The sequence below is a fragment of the Porcisia hertigi genome, chromosome 19 (genome assembly GCF_017918235.1).
Source record: "Porcisia hertigi strain C119 chromosome 19, whole genome shotgun sequence".
NCBI lineage: Eukaryota > Euglenozoa > Kinetoplastea > Trypanosomatida > Trypanosomatidae > Porcisia > Porcisia hertigi.
In genome coordinates, this window is record NC_090578.1 from 449,572 (window position 1) to 469,606 (window position 20,035).

Consider the following 20,035-nt stretch of genomic DNA (forward strand, 5'->3'; position numbering starts at 1 on the left):
GCAAAGCGGGCTTTGGCTGCGGGTACCGAGACACTCACATACGGGTCGTCCCACGTCCTCGAGGAGAGTGCCACAAGTACGGTCAGCGTAAACACCAGCGTCGACTACGCAACCGAGAACTCCGCCCTCAAAGCCCTGCGCGCGGCTCACCTCATCGACATGGAGGCACAAGGAGAAAAGGTGTTGATCATTCTGAATCGTCTCCTGGCCACAGCCGCGTCGTCGACGCCCATTAACGACGACCCCCTACGCTGGTCCCAGGCGAGAAGTAGGAAGGAAGACGCCGGCGATGCGGACACCGACGACGCCGAGAGCACCCGCTCCGGTAATGACGTTGCTTCAGGTCCGCGGACAATGTCGTACGTCTCCCAACCAGTCACCGCGCCCCCACCGGCATTTCTCAATGGAGCTCTTGGGCGCCTAAGACTCTTCCTCGCAGCACGCCACGCCATGCTGATGTATGAACGGCAGCAGCAGAACATGCAGTGGGGCTCACTTTTGAGCCACATAAAGCTATCGATGAACGCCAGCAGCGCCGACGCCTCTTTGACCCTGACCGACACGCACGGATCCCTGAGCAATCTCCAGGCTTCATCCGGGGTGCACAACAGCCGACCGCAGACTCCCCAAGGCCCGGCGACCGCCAATGCACGCCCCGAAGACACAGAGGAATCCGTCGTCTCTGTCATCACGGCTCCCTCCACCTTTGCGAGCGTGTTGCAACGGCGACAACAGCAGCTAGACGCCTTCACTGCTGCTGCATTATGCCCACTGCGCTGCCAAATGTGCCCCGCCTTCACCACGCCGCAGCTGCAACGGGTAGATGCGTGGAGCTACGCACCACTGCAGGCGACCACAGCGTTTACAACCGCCTTTGATATCTCACTCGACACCGACAAGGGGAAACATGCGAAGCGGTCCAGCCTGCAGGGCGTGTGTAACGAACCCGACGGCTCTTGGTGCCAGTCGCCCTCGCACAGCCCGCCTATCTTGGCGCTACTCATGCGATCTGACACCGCCATTGACACGACGGCCAGCTCGTCGTACATCTTCCCCTCTGTCCGCCAGGTCGCTTTCGTGGACGAACGTGACGGCGATGACTGCAAAAGCCACAGTAGTGCACTCAGCGCCAACTCGCACCATGTGATCAAGTGCAGCCTCGACCGCCAAACCGCTCTCAGAGATCGCTCTCGCCGGCTCGTGAGCCCATGGCAGTCGTGCAACATTACAGGATCGCTGATTTCCAGTTTGCCGTTCCGCTACTCACTTTCTGCGCCCCTGGAAGATGTACGTCGAGCAGCGCAAGACGCCAAACAGCGGCGGGCGATGCGCACTTTGTACGGTGGCTCTGCCCCCAGCGGTGGGAACAAAAACATCCTCGACCAATGCCATGACGGGAGTGAGTTCGAGAACTACAGCCTATTCAGTGGAGATGGTACCATCGACTCAAACCTCGCCAATCTCTACGCCGGGCCTGCTACTCTGCCGCCGCCAACCAAACCCAGTTTCTACTATGAAGCGCAGCTCTCACTGGAGTATCTTATAGCACTGTACGTGGCCGATAACCTGGGTACAACGTCACCTGCCATCGGGGACGACGCGCTTGCACACGGCACACGTGGCCCCCTCTCCCAGAACGTCGCGCGCCGACTGTGTAAGAACTGTGTGGTAGTTGGCCTGTGCGACTCGATCACGGCTGCGCAGGCGAACGGGTCCACGCGCGGCCTCACACACCCGTATCTGGTCGCGCATCTGGGCCACAAACATGACGCAGGGGACATAGCCGAGGATATGGGAAGTGATGGGATGATCGGTCTCTTGGGACCGAAATCTGATCGCGGCCACATCCAAGACGAAAAGGGCGCCTGGTCTGCGGGTGTTTCCGTGTCCGTGATTGCACATGAAGAATTGACGCCTCCGCGTGTGCCGTCGCCCTGCGCTGATGGCGGCGCACCGTCTCCCAACCAGGTACGGGCACCACCGAGGGACAGCGAAGTCGAGACAGATGTGTTCTATTTGAGTCTCTGGAAACATCAGCAGAACAGTGTTCGCGCTCTCACGTCGATGCAGGCACAAGTCCACCACACAAGCCAAGATGACCCTCACGCCTCTGAAAGCACCGATCCAGTATACCTTCGCCTGGAGCTGCCCCGCCGGTCTACTCGAGCGCCCGCAAAGGCGGAAACAACGCAAGACGTACCAAACATTCGCGTTGCAGCGACGAGTGAAAATCTGATGAACAGATCCGATGCAAACGCTGCTGCGCCTATGCCTGCGAAAGCCAACCTGTGGCTGCCGACCATCACACGAGCATCCCGAGATGACGTGGCAAGGGCCTTGCTGAAGGCGCGCCAGAAGCAGCAGCAGCAGCAGCAAAGTGGCACGACGCAGAGGGTCATGGTAGATGAGGGTAAAGGGAGCGCTAAAAGTATCGCGAGTGGTGCGCCCAGTGCCCCGGGCACCGCACCATCTCGGACTTTGCTCCCTCGTGTCCTGTATGAGGTCCCTGCCACACTCGTCCTTGGGGTGTTGTTCGACTCATCGGCCGGCACACTGCGTCTTCGGCTGAACAACTACACGGACTTGGAAGAAATCGTGCTGGGCACGCCGCTCGGCAGTGAGGCGAAGGCCACCAACGCCACCGAATCGACGACGGCGCCGTCGTCGTCACCATCACCACCGGCGCTTCCGATTTTCCTCTACCCAGCTGCAACCCTGTCGCTGAACGACGATGGGTGGAGGAGCTGGCATGACCATCAAACGCGCGAGTGGGCAGAGCTACACGAGCAGGACGCTCAGCGATGGGAGCTGGGGCCTAGCGAAAGGGAAAGCGCGCGCGTGCAGGTCCAGCACGGCGCACCGCTACCCTCGGCATCATTCTCGAAACAGCCCGAATCCAGTGCTGTTCTGCACTTCCGCTTCGACATGACCGAGCTGCTGTTTGCACCGCCGCCGCCGCCGCCCCATAAGACGATAATCGCCACGTCGACTGATGCGATGCAACCTGCCATGGAAATCACGCACCTGTCACAACGGCAACCACTGGGGGGGCGAGTCAGAGCCCCAACCGGCGTGGGAGAAAGGGAATCAAACACTCTGTCGCACCAGCCGTCCGAGCCCATCGCACTTCTCGACAGCACCCTCAAATTCACTCAGATGTTATCTGTGCTCACAGACGTTTCGCTTTGCGCAGGGGTGAAGCAAAGCCGAGATGAGCCACAGGAAGAGCTGCAGTCCTCCCGCCTCGACTTTGGTGATCATGCTGAAGTCGAGGACGAGGAAACCGATGACGACGATGCTGACACAACAACGCAATGGAGTGCCGTACCGCATGCGGCACATTCATCGGTGTCCTTGATCGGCTCGCGCGAACGCCGCATACGCGCTGCGATTAGGCAAGTGCATCGTCTGCTCAATACTCCCGGAGGCGGCGCGGTCTTGGACAGCACAGACCCCCCAAATATCTTCTACCCTCCCGTGCGTATCTACCGGCACAGTTGCCACCTTCCCCCTCAAGAGCTCTATCCGCTGCTGCCCTCCCCCGATGCGGCCAGCGGCGACGAGGCGAAGGAGTCCAGACAGCGGCGGCAGCAACAGCAGCGCCGATGGCGTCAAGGAAACCGTCGGATCGGTCTTGAGGGGACCGGTGGAACACCATCGCTCGCCTCGGCCAACATGTTTTGGCACGATATCATTCCCGAAAATGCGCCCCTCACACCACTCTGCGCTGCACTGGCGTCGCGGCAGCCGAACATGGCTTACGTCATCGCAACACATCCGTTGACGAGCTTCTGTGACCCCGTTCTGGGTGAGAAGAAGACCGGTTCTAGTCACATCTGGCAACAACAGCATCACCAACGCCGCACCGCGCTCTACGCAGCGTGTGCCCTCGGCTATGCACAAGTCGTGCAAGTTCTTCTGGAGCGCATCCCCGTGGAGGAGCTACTCTCGTACTTTGGGGTTGTCATTGAGAACGAGGCACGTACAACACTGAAGCGCTCCTACGCGAAGGCGAATGCGGTGTTCTTGCGCAACTGCCGACTCCGCTTACTGAAAACTCAGTCCTTGTCTCTGTCAGGCAACGCCGCCTATACTGACAGCAACACCGCTGAGAAAGATGCTAACGTCGCCACCGGGCCCTCGGCGCCGGCAGCAGTGCCATACTTGACGAATGATACGCAGCGATCCCTTCTCGACCTCTCGACCATGTACTTCTCTTCGCAGCCAATGTACACGCCACTGCACGTGGCGTTTCTTGGCGTGGTACTCGACAACGGAGATCCAGAGCACGACGGTGTCGACGAAGGTGGCTACGCCGGCCTCGACGTCGAGAAGGCTTCTATGCTCGCGCTCAAGGCGCGCCTCAGCAGGCAAACGGCGTGCGTAACAGTGTTGCTCAACTGCCTCTACGATCTGCTGTGTGTGGCACCGCGGTCGAACGGGACGACATGGAAGCCGAGCCAGCAGGAGTCGGCTGAGCTGGCGGGCAGGACGCAAGTAAAGCGGTTTCCGACCACGGGTCGTGAACTCCTTGTTGACGCACTGGACTTGCACAGTAGAACGGGTGAGACTGCTTTACTGCTGGCGGTCCGCCACAACAACGTGCCTGTGGCGCTGCGACTGCTGTCCCTGGGCGTTGAAGCGGCCTGTATGGATCGCGTCACGCGGTTGCTCAGCCTCGAGCTTGCGTGTGCAAACCGCTGCACCCCAATCGCAGAGGCTCTGCTGCGGCCCCGTAGCAGCAGCGGTGGTGCTGAATCAACTGCCAGCACCTCCGTCTACGCCGCGTCGCCCGTCTTGCTAAATCATGCCGGCATCGCAACGGCGCTGTGCTGGTGCGCCATCAATAACATGCCTGCCGTCATGCAGCGTCTCCTCGAATGCGACGGGATCGACGTGGAGAGCGGCTTCGAGGGAAGCTCCCCACTGCACCTTGCCATTGCATTTGACAGCGAGGAGGCTGCGCTAACGCTGCTCCGCGGGACCCAACCGAGGAGGGGCGGCGGGGGCACGACCAGAATTCTCAACAAACAGAGCGGTGAGGCAGAGAAACGACAAACCGCTCCTCCCGCGACCGCCACCGCGACACCTTGTGCGTCAACGCTGGGGCTGAAGACAGTCGTCCCTGCTGCGAACACGCACGAAAAGCCCTTCATGGATGTGAACATACTTCACGGGCGCACCCACTGCACGCCGCTGCACCTCGCCTGCAAGCGTGGTCAGTTGAACATCATTCGTGTTCTTCTACAGTCATGGAATGCCCAACTGAACATCGCGGCCTCTTACACAAATTATACCCCGCTTCTCACCGCACTGGCGCACGGGCGGGAGGAGGCGGCGCTTCGCGTCCTCGAGTACGCCAAGGACCAACTCCGCCGAGGCCGCGCAGTACTGAACCTGTGCGCGATTGATCAGCAGGGCAACACCGCGCTGCACCTGGCCGCGCGTCACGGACTGGCTCTTGCGCTGGAGTACATGCTGGTTCAGTTCAGCGAGGAAGAGATAGCGCGGCTGGCAGCCCTGCACCCTGCGTTCGCTGCATCAAGCGCGTACAAGTCCGCGTCATGTGTCGTCCCCGTGCATGCTGTGAACAAGCACGGTAAAACGGCCCTGCTCGTCGCCGTGCAATATGACCAAGCAGAGACCGCGGAGCTTTTAGTGAGCATGCTAATCGACACCAAAGACGCTCCAGAGATGGAGGACGCCGCGGTGGTGATCGAGAGTAAAGGTGATCTCGAGTCGTCTACCTCGCCAAGAAGAGGTTCTCAGGGGGCATTATGCAGTGCAACTGCCAACACTCCTGCATCGATGCCTTTGCCGACGACGCCTGAGCACTCACAGTTTGGTGGCACCCTTATTGAGGGTACGTGCATAGCCCTACACCAGGCACACAAGAAGCGTCTCAATACCGTCGTCCAGCTGATGCTATCCGCCCCACCCAGCCTCTTCCCTCGCACGGCCGAATTTTGTGCGACGGTGCAGCTGTTCGAACGGCAGCAGGCAGACCGACGGCGCCACACAGCGCTGCTGAGCAGCAGGCCGCCAAGTTGTGGTGGTGGTGATGGTGGTGGTGGTGGTGGTGATCCCTCCTTCGTGGTGAGTCGTAGTGACAAAATACGGGCGACTAACCTGAACGAAGGACAGTCGCTACACGATCCTTCGATGGAACAGGATCGAGGCTCATTCGTGCGCCTCCTGCTCACGTGCGCCACTGGTCCCATGACCTCGCCAAACGACGCCCTGCGCGTCCTGCTGCGCGGTTTCGCACTACCCGAGCTTTACATGTATCTCAGTAAAGTGGCTTCGGAGAGTGCCGCGTTGGGGGTGCAGGGCAGCACAGCCATGGCACAGTCGGAGCTCTTGATTGGTTACCTCCAAGAGCACGCAGGCACAGTGGTGGCGCCGACGCGGGTGGTCATGTTCTGCCGCGACGTGTTACGATGCCTCCAGCAATGGATGTGGAGTGAGGCGTCTGCTGCGCACGAACGCGTGGAGGCATCGAAGCGTCGCCGTGCCTCACGAAATGGAAAAAATGACACCGCCCGCTCGCAATTGCCTCTGGGCACTCAAGCAAGTGACGAACACAAGCAAAAACAGCGAGGCGAACTCAACGAGGTGCCGATGAGCTGGCTGTGCCTTGTGTTGTTGGACCCTGGAGCACCTGCAGCCGGTGGCGCACGCGGCAAGTCTGCCCAACATCAGTTGATCTCAGCGGTTCGCACGATGACCTCGTCGGCAGCGTTTTCGGATACAGTTGATGTGGAAAAGCAGGCGGCCGGCTACCGCAACGCCTTGGACGCGGCTCTAAAACGCAAAAACTTGAGTCTTGACATATCACGTATGGTTCGCCTCTACGGCCGCTCTCAGGGCGGTGCAAGGGCCATCGAGGAGATCAAGAGCCTCGTGCAGGCGTACGTGAAGGCAAAGGCCAACGAACGTGCGCGACACCTGGGACGGGCAACGACCACCGCACCGGACGAATCATTGGCAGCATCCACTATGCTGAACGCGCAGACAATGCGGTATGTTGGGGAGCCCGATGCCTCGTGGAACGGGGACCCTCACAACAGCCCCATCGACGTTGTCGGTAACGAAGAACTCTTCACGACGCCGATCGGCTTCACCGTGTTGCAGCTGGCGGCCACCCTCGGTCTCCCGGAGGTCGTTGACTTCCTCGTGAAGACCTACAACCTGAGCCCCTTGTACGCACCGGCACAAGACCTGTATACCAGAGCTAGCCTATCGAGGACGTCCCAGCAGACCGACACATCCCGCGGAGAAGCACGAGAAGAGGAGGAGGAGGTGCTGGTGCGTGATGTCGTCGCGCACACTGTATGTGCCCTTGTCAAAGTGGCTGCACAATCCACCAGCCGTGATGACAATGGCGGGTGGTTTTACTGGACTCCGTACTGGCTGGCCGTTCACACCGGCAGCACACAAACTGTAAAGACGCTCCTCCTTGCGGGTGGCGTTGTGACTTCAGCTGGCGCCAAGGCCCGCCTTTTTCCCTCCGAAGGGAACGTCAAAGACGGTGCTGCAGCTCAATGCGGAGACACCACTGTCTCGACGGCGAGGCGACCTCCATCGACTCTTGTGGACTACAAGGAGCCGGCGTGGCTCAACCCGTATCAGCGGACAGCGCTCCAGGAGTGCATCGTGGCAGCGACAAGGTCCGGCAACAGCGCCTCGGCCAGCAACACGACTGCGGACTTTCTCAGGCCTGCGACCCCCCCATCTTCCAGAGCCGCGATGCCAACGGCCCCCCTGCTACCAGCCTCTTTGGCGATGGTGAATCTGTTGCTTCAGTATGGTGCTCAGCCGAACGGGCTCTTCGACAGCACTGGCAGCGATGCGTGGCTGCTTGCCTTAGCCGGCAGCGGAGCCGCTGACCTTCCTGTCACGTACAAGAGCTACGCAGCAAATCTCAAGGGCACCAGGACAACAGGACGCAGACCGGGAAACGTTAGCCTCCGATCGCCCCTCCCCCTGCCCTCTCCTTCAAAGGCCTCGGCGTCTACCGCAGCACCGTTGACGTCCGTCGGGACGAATGTCAGTGAAGCGACTGGACAGCGGTGTGTCGACTCGCTCCTTCGCTTCGGCGCACCGCTACTGGGATGTGCGCCAGAATCGCAGCAGCGCTTGGGAACGCACCTCGATGACAGGCCCCTCGCTCGTGCGCGGAAGAGCACCGAGAGTGGGAACTTCGACGAGCAGATTCTAAAGAACGCGCCCCGTCTCTTGTACCAGTGGCGACGCCTGCCTTGCATGCGCCTCGCGCCTGCTGCGACGACGTTAGCGAGGCTTATGCGAAGGGTTCAGCAAGCCGCAGGCACCCATGACGACACGCACGATGACAGTGGCAGCGAAGGAGATGACGATTCGGGCGAAAAAGATGGCAGCACCATGGGTCAGGTTGGCACAGTGTTCGAGCAAGCGCAGGCCCTCTGGGTACGGTACGCGGAAGAGCAGCAGCTATATAGGCGCGCGAATGCAGATGTGGCCACTGCATGTGATACTAGTCAGATGCCGTTGCACCCTACCAAGCCACAGACACTGATGCTGCACGCCGCAGAGGCGCCCTTCACGTCTATGCTGACCTTCACCTCAGCGGAGAGAGACGTCAGCTTTCTCCCCACCACCGCTCGACGAGACACAATGAAAGCACACGGTAATGCGGTGGAGGGCAAACGAGCTGTGGGGGCAGACAGTGCTGCCAACGGCCGTCCTGTGACTCCCCAATCAATGGTGTCCTTATCGGCCGAGCCACTCAGGGAACGGCTCATTGCGGCGCTGCGGCTGTGCTACCGCGTTGTCCTCCTCTACACGTGTGTTGAGTACACCCCACTGCAGCTTCTCCGACTGGTGCACGCTTTCGGCACGACGGGAATCCCAGTGAATGTGCATCATCCTCTGAGTGGTGACAGTGTCGCCACACGACTACTGCGCAAGGCACACGCACGCTTGCTCGCCGGAGCCAGTGCCAGAAGAGGCGGGAGTGCCAAGACGAGTAATTTTTTGCCGGGGACGCACGAGAATCCGCGTGCATCGCTGATCGTGTCCGACCCCAACGACGCGCCAAGGCTGTCAATGAGTGTGCTGGAAGAACCACCATGCATCGGCAGCCCAGGCGCCGAACTAGAGACGCGTGCCTTGGTCGATACGTGCGTGGCGCTGGTGCACCTACTTCGAGTGACTACAGACCCCTGTCTTGAACTCCCGTCAGCGTCCGAGTCGAAAGCGCTCTCGATGGAGGGTGCAGCGACTGGGCATGTACTGTGCTCCGTACTTTTCCAGCCCTCGTGTGACGGCGAGACTCCGCTCTCCTTGGCCGCGCGCATCGCTCACACGCCGCTGATATCTGTCTTGCTGGAGAGCGGAGCAGCTGCTTCACGGGCCTGGGACTCTCACAGCCGGAGCCGAAACGAATCATGGCACAGCCCGCACAACGCGCTTCGGCAAGACGACAGCGAGGGGGCGAGCGAGGATGCTGTGGATCTGTACGACGTCGCGGAGCTATCCCGCCCAACTCACTACTCCTTGCGCACGAATCTGGAGGACGTCGTGCTCCGTCGGCTACTCGCCACTCGCGTCTACTACCCTGCGCATGAAATCGGCAGCCTGCGCATCTTGCTCACACACATGCCCAACGAAGCTGCACGGCGCTCCTTTCTTCGGTGGGTGTACCCGAACATCCACCCGATACCGGCGCTGCAGATCACGATGGACAACGTCGACGTCGCGGCGCACTTCCTGAAAAGCTCTCATTGCATGAATGCGCTCTGGGCGAATCTGCTCTACGCGCGCTTCACTGGCCGGCTGGACACTGCAGTGTCGGCGACGGCGAAGGCGTGGAACAGCCTTCTTCGGGTCGTGCTCCCCGGGGCACCGGCAGTCCCGATTTATCTCATCATGCGCGCCGCCGTGCAGGAGGAGGCAAGCGGACAAAGTTTGCAGGTAGAGCTGCCGCCGCAACGGGAGCAGCCCCTCGTTGACGGCACGAAACCGTCTAGCGCGTCAAAGAAGCGGCCAAAGTCGTTGTGCAGCCCATCAAATCAGTCGAACTGGTCCCACGTCGTACGCTGCACAAGCGTCTTCCTGCAGCTCATGTCCATGTCGGTGGCCGAGACGATTGTAAACAAGGGCAATTCGCCATCGCAGTCCCTCTCAGTCGATGCAATCGCCCCTGCCACGGCATCCATGGCAGGCGCCAGGAGTGGGCAACGCCCCAGGGCCACCTCAGCGACTGCGTTGCCAGAGCCTAACAAAAAGGAAACCTCGACGACGCTGGTGGACAGTGTCCAGCATTCGGTGGAGGGGCTGGCAGGCACGCTGCTGTGGGATACCATCGAGCTTGCGGTACGCTACGACGACAAAGACGTGCTGTGGCACCTGTTGCAGCTTCGCCTACCGGACGTGGTGCTCAAGCACATCAACAACATCCAACAGCAGCAGCAGCAGCAAGCGCTGTCGTCAAGCGGGACCGCTGGTGGGACGAACGCGCCTCAAGCCGCGACTACGCGTGCGATGGAGGCGGCCTTGGCAACGATTCTCGGAAGCTATCCGTCCTTCGCCGGCGTGAGCACCACGTCGCAGGCGACTTGTGTGCTCGAGCGGCTGCAGCGTCTGCTCTGGAAGGAGGCTGTGCAGAAGCATCGTATCGACCTGCTCGCCGTCGCTGCGGGAAGCGCCTCCACGCTGCGGTTTCTGTACACGTTCGCACACCCCGAAGTACGTGCGCAAATGGCTCCTATGCGCTACGACCGTGTCGACATGAACAGCGGGATGCCAGAGGACATGGCCCACAAACCGGACTTGATGGCCCCCGTCGGGGCATCGACAGGGGCGGCTGGGGAGCTCACGGTGACACTGCAGAGTGTCGAGAAATCAAGTCATGACGGAAGACCGCGAGGCACGTCGCCGCCGGGGCAGCACGCCTGCGGTGGCGGCGAAATCGTGTCGCAGCTGCCACGGCTGCTTCGCTTGCCAAAAGGGGGGGAGACAGATGTCACAGCCGCAGCTCAGCTTACGAAGAGCTCTCTCTCTCCTGGCGCTATCTCCATCACGCTTACAGAGGTTGGCGAGTCTTGGTCTACCGAACTGACGCCAGAAACTCTCAAGGCCTCGTGCGAGCGAAGCGGTGATTCACCATCCACAAGTGTGTCGCGGCTGCAGAACGGCATGGCAAACCAAGACAGCCACGACGAAGAGAACGTCGATGTGGGTGCAAATGCTGAACTGCGCTTCATGGAAAGCTGCGTGAGGAATGGACGCCGTCCCCTCGCCGCGCGCGAAGAGCGGCGGCGGCGCGTGACAGCTGTGACATGGGGCCTAGGCGCTGCTGCCTGCCCCGTGAAGCTGCCGGCGACTCGCTTGAGCTCAGTCACTTCGGTCCCCGCCAACGCAGTCATGCCTGAGGTGGTGGCCATAGCGCCATTGACACCAGCAGACGTCCAGCCTGGCCGGACACCGGCACCACCACAAGTGAAACGGATGTCTGCTCTACACCGCGCTACGGGAAAAGACGCCAAAGGCGGTGCGAAGGTCTCATTCCCAGACGACAAGACCGCCAATGTCGACTCAGCCAAAAACAGTTCGATGAAAACCACCAAAGCTGAATTTTCTCTTTCGCAGCGGGCGGCTGCACAGCGGCGCACGGGAAAACAGAGCCCGCCGCGCACTAATACTTTGACGGTGTCCAAGGAAACTGAGGTCCAATCCCTTTCCGTCGTACCACCGACTCCGTCGGTGGTGGTGCCAGATCCAGTCTACTTCATGTACCTCCAGCTGGATTGGGCGCTGCACTCGACTCTCTTGCTTCGCTCGCCTCGCCCCTCTGGCGCCACCATTGACACAATCCTCTTCCTGCTAGATCAAAGAGTGGCCCTCTCGGTGCCGGTGCTCGACCTCTTCCTGGCTGGAAGCGTTGCCCCCAGCGGCGCCACACCGCAGGAGCTTGCCATCAGCCTGCGCTACCAGACCCGAGAGCATCAAGATACGCTACTTCACCTGCTCGTCCTTCACGACCAGTGCCAACTAGCTGAGTACTACCTCGAATACTGCTACCTCTGGCTCGTGTCGAACGGGTTTGATCCGATCCCTGAGAGCGGGTGCCCGGGCCGCTTTCCAATAGACGAATCGGCTGGGTCATCAATGTACGATTCCAACGAGGATGACCTCGACAGCGATGAGGACACCTGCCTCGGCAACGGTGGCGGTTATCTCGGCCGTGGTAGGCAGACTCGAGAGACGCCTTCCTCGTGGAATTTTGGGACGGTGCCGCGCGAGTTTTTGCGCTGCATGCTTCGAGTGAACGCGCACGGACTCACTGCCTTCGACTACGCCCATTCACCGGCGATGCTTCAGTTGCTCATGTGGTACGGATGTGTGCCGCCAACATACCGGCCGAACCCGCGTGCCTTCCGACGCGTTGTCTTCTTCAACAGAGGCGACCGCAAGGAACAGCGTGATATGAGGGAGGCGTACACGTTGGCGGACGACAGGGCCGACCGCGATGGCGCCGATACTACTGCCCGGCTGCAGTCCGTAGGAGGAGCAGCGATGTCCACAATGGTGCCTCGCAAGCGGGAGTTGTTCCGCTTCTTTCCTGTGCCTCATCTGGTTCTAGCGTCCGACAACTTTGTAGCCTTAATGGACCCCACCGGCAAAGAGCTGGCGTCCACAGTGGGTTCCGTGGCGGATGGCCTGGCGCACGCCCCTGTCGCAGGCACCGCAAATCGAAAGAGTCACAACACCAATAGTGACGTGGACGAGAAGTCCTCCAAGGGTGGCTCGGTAAGGCTAAACCTCACGCAACACCAACAACAACCCAACAGTCGTCGCCTCGCTCTGATGGTCACGGCGGAGCAGCGACAACTGCAGGCCACTCAGCGGCGCCACCACCAGCAAGAGCGCGCCAAGGCACTTCTCTTTGACCAGGTCGCCGCTCAGTCCAAAGTATTGGTTGCCCGCGGCGGTGGTAAAGACGGGGGAGCAGGGACGCAAGCGAAGTGTTCTGCGCTGTCGTACCTGACACGGGCCGTGACCGCCCAAATACGTAAGCAGTGGGAGGAGCAGCGGCACCCACTTTGCAACATGACGACTCTCTTGTGCAATGCCCTTGAAGCACAGCGGCTTTCGGCCTCGCGCGTTCAAACAAAGCGACAAGGCAAAAGCGGCAGCGGCGGCGGCGGCGTCACGAATGTTCTTCCTATCCTACTCACGGAGGAAGTGAGCTTGTTGCACCTCGGTCTCTGCTCCTTCGAGGATGAGCTTGTGCGCCTCTACGGAGAGCTTCGAACGGAGTTTGCAGCCGCCAGCCGCGACCCGTGTGCTCATCACACGGGCAACGGTGAGGAGGAGGTCAACAGCGACGGCAACGACGCTGGCCCCGGCCTGAGCACCTACAGCCGTCTGCTACTACCGCCCTCTGTCACTGGCAGACCCGCAATACAACCGCAACAGCAGCAGGGAGGAGACCGTGAGGAGGGAAAGTGGGGCCCCTGTAGTGCGATGGGAAGCGCTTTACCGGAGATCGGCCAGCCGAAGAGCACATCCGAGTGGAACGCCAGTCGCACTGGCGGTACTGCGCTGCCCCATGTCTCGGCTCAAGATGGGGCGATGGGCAGAGCACCGCTGTCAGCACAGCACGGCCGTCAAACCCCCCATGCCCCCGAAACGAGCGGAGGGGGCCCTGCAATGCCGCCCCGGCTGTCGCAGATGGATGTGGTGTTTCTTCTCGAGGCTCAGCAATTTGTTGTTTATCCCCTCTCAATGCCCAGCCTAGATAACGAAGGGGAGTCACTCACCGAGGGTGGTGATAACCCCAAGGGCGACGAGAACAAGAACAACCACATCTATGCAAGAGACGGTGATGGGCACGGAGCCGGAATGAATGGCATTGGCCGCTCCTCAATCATGAATAGAGAAAATAGCGCGCGCCCTCGCTCACTTCTTGGGGGGGGCACAGCCGCTATCAGTGAGTTGCCCGCGGTGATCCAGCGGTGCACTGGTGCCTATCCTGCGCCGCGCACACGATCCTCGCCGGGAAATCCGTCTAGAGGTGTGTGTGATATGCCAGCGAGCGATGTGCCTCTTTTACACTCTCTCCTGGAGCGCAGGGCTGCCGAGGATCTGTCATCGGAGCTGATAGACGTATCAGCACGTCGCTACAACGCGGCCCTCATGGTATCCCTCACCCCAATGGCATTGGCTGGCATTGGCGGACGTAGCACTGGCACGGCTCGCATGTCGGCTAGCGCGAAGATGAAGAACTTGGCGGGGCGGCTGAAGGACACGAGATGGAAACAGTTCGGCAGCCGGCCCGTTGCCTCTGGCGCCGGCGTCTCGGTCACCTCAACGGGTGCTGTGGCGCTGCTGAACGTGCCCCCATTCATTCCGGCGGACTCCACGTCCCAGAGAGCAGCGTCATCAATCGGAACTGCATCCGATGAGCGCGGGCAAGGGACACTGACAACGGCACTGGGCCCTGCCGCGGGAAGCATGCCAATTGTCATGGCGGCCCGATTAGAAGAGTGGGTGGCACGTCGTTGGCCGCGGGAAGGACAAGTCGACGGCAAATCCTCGCGGCAGTCTCTCAGAAGTACGACGACAGCGCGCACGCAGGAAAGCAGCAAGAAGACCTCTCAGGGTGGTAGCGAATCTGGTATGAACGACTACAACCGCGACAACGACAACGACAACGACGACGACGAGGTGCCTCCCTCCGTACTCGACCAAATAGCACCAGTCGGTGGAGTAGCCACAGCAGCCCAGCAAGTCCTCATGCGGGCACTGCTCAAGAGCTTCACCGCCGCCACAGGTGCACAGCTCTCTGAGCAGATGGGGTTGATCATCACCCCCAACTACGATGTCGTGGAGGCTGGTGACACAGCGGCAGCACTGCGGGCCACGGAAACGAAGACCCCCAAACCTCCGCGGGTGCAGGCAAAACGTCACTGAGAAGCACGAAATGTGGCTTCTCTGTGCATGCGTGTCGGCGCAAAGGGAGGGAAGTAGTAGTGATGGTGGTGATCATCTTTGGTCATCTTGAGTCATGCTATGTGTTTTGTTGTTCATGGATATCGCATCGTTTTGCCACGCGATAGGAAGAGTAGCAGAAGACGACGATGTCTGCGTCCCGTTCGAAAGCGATCGCCCCACTCCCCAGAAGGGGGGGGGAGGGAGGGAGAGACATCTCCCCCCCCCCTTCTCATCACCACTAGACCAACCGTTTACTAATTAGATTTCCACATGTAAATACATTTTAGCTTTCCTAGGAGTAAACACGAGAAAGAACCGGATGGAGGGGGAGGGGGGGAGAGCGGCGGTGGCGCGCAGCACGGCCGAGAAAGCCGTGTCCCTATTATATCGCCCCCCTCTTTCTTCCCCCACCCCACCCCCACCCCACACCTCCTCAGTGGTTCGCTATGTAAGGATAGGTTTTCGTTTTCATATACACACGCAGACCATATCGACAATAAGTTCACAGCACACCTTCACAATGTGCGCCGGCGCTCGTGTAGTGCAAGAGGAGATCACATGTGTCCGCCATTGCGATTCGCCCGAGGTATATGTACATATATATATATATATGGGCAAGCACGAGAGCGATAGAACAGCGTCACGTCGCAAGTCTGCAGGGACTCTCCACTCCCTCTCCCTGTCGTCTTCGCACCCCATTGTTTTGTGCTCCTTCGGCTCTGTGTATTGCCTACCCCGTACACCCGCGCGCGCACACCGGTGGGTACGAATCACGTGGTGATCCTCCTCCTCCTCCTCCTTCCTGCAACCGCTGCTCAGCTGTCCTCACTTTTCGGCTTCTCTTGTCAGTCTCTCAACCCGATTGCGACTATCACAGCAACGTGGTCTTTCCCCTCTTGTCAAGACGCCATATATTTTGAGGGGGAGGAGAGGAGTTGCGGGCAAACGTGTTGGTGTATTAAGCACATACGTGGGACCCCACATTACACAAATTGCGGCAGCTAGCAAGGGCGTGTAGAAAGTCCGCCATTACGGCTTTCCCCCACACCACTGGTCCACACCCACGACCCCCCTCCTCCCCCTTCCCACACACACACACACACACACACACACACAAATAAAAAGACTCGTTGTCATCTCCCACCACTCTACAGTAAACTATACATAAATCGTCTGGTTTTACTACACACTTATTTGTCCACGTCTGCTCCAGTGACATCCCCAATCATTTTTATCGCTGTTTTTTTTTGCCCCTTTATCTCGTGGAGGAAGGGAAGAGAGGGGGGGGGGCGAAGAAAAAAGGGGGAGGGCAATTGAATAATTACTTCATAGCGTTGTGTGCGTGTGCGTGTAAGTGTGTGCATTGTGGACTTCACCGCTTATATGTACACTCCCTCCCCTCTTCCCAATATTTTTGTCCTCAATCTTGTTTTTTGTTTGTTTTTTTCGTGGATTATTATTTCGGATCGTCTGATTGGGAGGGAGTGGGAGTGGGGGAGGGAGGGGCATCCACGCCCAAACTTTGTCAGCACACCGGAAGGCGTCTCGTCTCAACTGCGCCTTTTTTCTCACGCTTCACGTCATCGTTCACCACACCACCGCCGTATCTACAAGACACTCATCCTTCTCTGATTTTCACCTTCCTTTTCTACTAGGGGAAAAGGGGGGTGGTGGGAGCAGGCTGAGTATTGTGCGCAAAACCGCTCGTGTTGCTGCCCAGGAACGTACACACACACACACACACGCGCGCGCGCCTCCCCTGTGAAAATCGCCTACCAGGGCTTCACCGCCACGACAACCTCCTCCCCCTCCCCCTCCCGCTCCCCTTTGTTTTGCTTAATCCAGTGTCTCCCTGTCAGCTCCTTGAGTCGGCGTAATGGAATTGCAGACGCAGCACTTCTTTTCTTCGCCGTCCCCACACCCCTGCATTACCGCTCCGGTGTGGGTCTGTCTGGCATGCGGTCATATTTCCCCGTATCAGGGAGACCCCCCTGACTGGATGTACAGCGCCGAAGGCCTTGAAGACCCTCAAAGAAAAGCCTCACCTGTCATCGACACCATTCCCGGTGACTGTGACGCCAGCAACGCTGCGATTGGCAAGCAGGACGTCGCCCCAAAAACTTACCCATCCTCTTCTTCGACGGCGACACAACATCACTCCAGACATCAGCCGTACGGTAGTGTCGAGCACAGCTACGACATCTCGCATCATGCCGTCTACTCCTCTTCTGGGGACTGCGTCAATACATCTATGGCACCGGTTGCAGCTGGATCGGTGCCTACAGCCCTGTACGTCCCTCAGGCTCCCTCATCCAGCCGTAGAGAACAACAGCAGCACCAGCGTCCATCGAGCGTGACTGGTCGTACCATGGGTGCTACCGTTGGTGACACAAGTCAACGCAGGAGTGTTGACAGTGCCGGAGACAAGCAAAAACGGTGCGATAAGATGTCGCTCTCTGAAAATGTGTCCAACTCTCACGCGGATGAAGAAGTCTTCGCTGCTGATGATTTCTCGGGAGGTGGTGCCATCTCGTCGAACCGCCGACGACGTGCACCCATGACGGTCACACCACCCGCTATGCTACAGTTTTCACAACCTCTAGGAGCCACCTGCGATAAAAGCGATGCCCTCGCAGTGAATGCGCGCGCATCGGTTGTGGACAATCCCCCTACGCTCTCGGCATCATTACCCCCGTCCCTCTGGAGAAACGCGGACGTCACCGGCGCCCAAAAGGTTTCCGGGGAGCGGTCACGTTTTGGGCACCAGGAAGAGAATGTGATGGACTGCCCGTCAGTGCGACTCATCGAGGAACACCTGATCGGCAGTCGGGAGATGCGCTTCTGCCTCTGCTGCGGTGAAGTCCGGTGCGCCGAGATACGAACCGCAGCAGAGGTGCTGCGCTCGTCGCTGCTAGAAAGGGGAGTGGGGAAAGCCTTGTATACGGGGAGAAAGGGTGACGAGGTTATGGCAGCTGCACAAGCCGCGGTGGATCCGCAGTACAAAGATTGGACGGCGCCATGGATCGGCGGCTGCTGTAGCACAGACGACATTAGTGACGGCAATTGGAACGCAGGAGCCGAGTTCGGCCCCTCCATCTCAAAGTCGCTCTGCACTGACGACGAGTCGTGGCGCTCGCTGCCGTCGCGGGCGCCTCTACTTGATCAGCGCCATCAAGAACAGCAGCAGACACCACTGCAGGCAACGTCTCGCACAAAGACTCGCTCTGGGACCCTCGCCCTTGCCGCTCACCTCGCGCAACTCCTGTGGAGAGCGGGAGCCTTCGTGCTGGCAGCCATACGCGGCTTCCACCCCCTGTCACCGGTGCTGCCCAAGATGTACTTGAGAAGCTATCGTGTATTTGAGCACGACCCTGAAGAGGGCACGGTGGCATGCAGCCATCACAGCAGCAGCACCCCCGCCATTGACTCCGTACAGGCGCGAGCAAGGTGGATCTCGTGTCCCCACTGTCGGTGTCGAAAATCCTGTCGTCCAAGCTGCCCTCTTCGCGAACTCGGAGAGACGTCGCAGCCGAGAAGCGGCCACGTGCTTGGTCACTTGAAGTCCGCCTCCGATCCCACGACAAACAGGAGGTCGTCATCGACGTGCACCGAAGGCGGTGCACCCGAAGACTCCAACGGCGCCTCCTCGGGCTCTAGTGGGCAGCCAAGCTGGATATTCGCAGCCCCAGACGAAGAGGATGCGTACACGACAGCAGAGGATGACGATGGCCTCGTTATTCAACGACCGCGCGCAGAAGTGGAGAGCGACGAAGACGCTGGCACAGGGGCCCCTGAAAACGGTCGCGTGTGTGTACAGAGGTCGAACGATGTAGATACCTCAGCGCAGATCCTCACACGCGTCCCCCTATCGTCCACGGTGAAGCGAATAATCATAGCACGCAAGGACAAATGGAACACGATCAGTCTTTCAGAGGCGCTGTGGCGTCTGGTGTTGCCAACCTTCAGCGCCCCTTTTCTCACCACCACGCCTGTGCCATCGACCGACATCGCGCTAGCAGCAAGAACTACCGCTGCTGGAGACGCATCGTTGCTTGGCGGGGACAAATCCTTCGAGTATGTGGCAGACTCAAGCACACCTTCACTGCGCCCGGGAGCGGTGGAGTCAACAAGGAGTCGTGTTGTGACTGGCGCACCTTCCTTTACCTGCTTTCGCGGGGATGTCGAGGAGGCCATTCGACAGCTGGACGGAGCGCAGCTAGAGGTGGCAAAACTTAGGCTGCAGCAGGTGTTGGCCGCTTTAAATGCAGAGCAGGTAAAGCGCGAGGGCCAGATGAAGGATTCGTATAAGTGTAGCGTCTAGGCGGAAGACAGGGCATGGGGCCACCTGTCCCCGCCGCCCTCCCCCTCCCCCCCCCCACCCCACCCCCCCCTTCTCCCCCATACAGTCGTGAATCTATGGGGGGGGGGAGGCAAAGCACAAGAGATGGCGCTCTAGTGTTGGTACGCTCTTGAATGCACGTTTGTGTGTGTGTGTCTGTGTGCACGTGTGGTTTAGTCTCCCAGTAACGCTCACCCTCTCTTTCGCTGCGTGTCTCGTCCCATGTTTAGGTATGGCCTAACTCGCATTGTGTACTCTGGTCCGCCCTACACTTCGCGGTGATTTCTTTTTCTATATATAATATTTCTTGCAGCTGTGTACCGCATCATTTATGTAGGCATGTATACATATAGGGGGAGGGGGGGGGCATAAGTACATCACGTGACACGGGCCACGGAAAAAAAAAAACGGCAAAACAGAATGTTCCCTCCCTTCGCTTTTCCCCTTCTCATTTCCAAGGGAAGGAGATGCCTCTCCTTCTGTCTACCCACATCTACACACACACACATGCACGTAGACACACCGCTGGTCTTATGGATGTGCACGCCCCCCCCCTCCATATATGACGCGGCATAAGGCACCACAATCCATAAATGGAATACAAAAAAAAAACGCCACAGAAAGTCAGATGAGTTCACTTTGCTTCATTATGATCAGTCAACTTTTTTTATGTTTATTTGTTTGTTTTTTTCCAAAAGGGGGGGACCCCTCCCTCCA

General features: G+C 59.4%; 2 protein-coding genes across 2 annotated transcripts; both read left to right on the top strand.

The window, feature by feature from the left end:
* Nucleotides 1-159: 159 nt before the first annotated feature.
* Nucleotides 160-14,958, top strand: JKF63_05823 (uncharacterized protein; the record flags this gene model as incomplete). The annotated part of the gene is made up of 1 exon (XM_067901777.1): nt 160-14,958. One exon carries the CDS (start codon nt 160-162, stop codon nt 14,956-14,958), a length of 14,799 nt encoding a protein of 4,932 aa, XP_067757803.1.
* Nucleotides 14,959-17,425: 2,467 nt separating this feature from the next.
* JKF63_05824 (uncharacterized protein) lies at nt 17,426-19,300 on the top strand (the record flags this gene model as incomplete). The annotated part of the gene is made up of 1 exon (XM_067901778.1): nt 17,426-19,300. One exon carries the CDS (start codon nt 17,426-17,428, stop codon nt 19,298-19,300), a length of 1,875 nt encoding a protein of 624 aa, XP_067757804.1.
* Between the last annotated feature and the right edge of the window lie 735 nt (nt 19,301-20,035).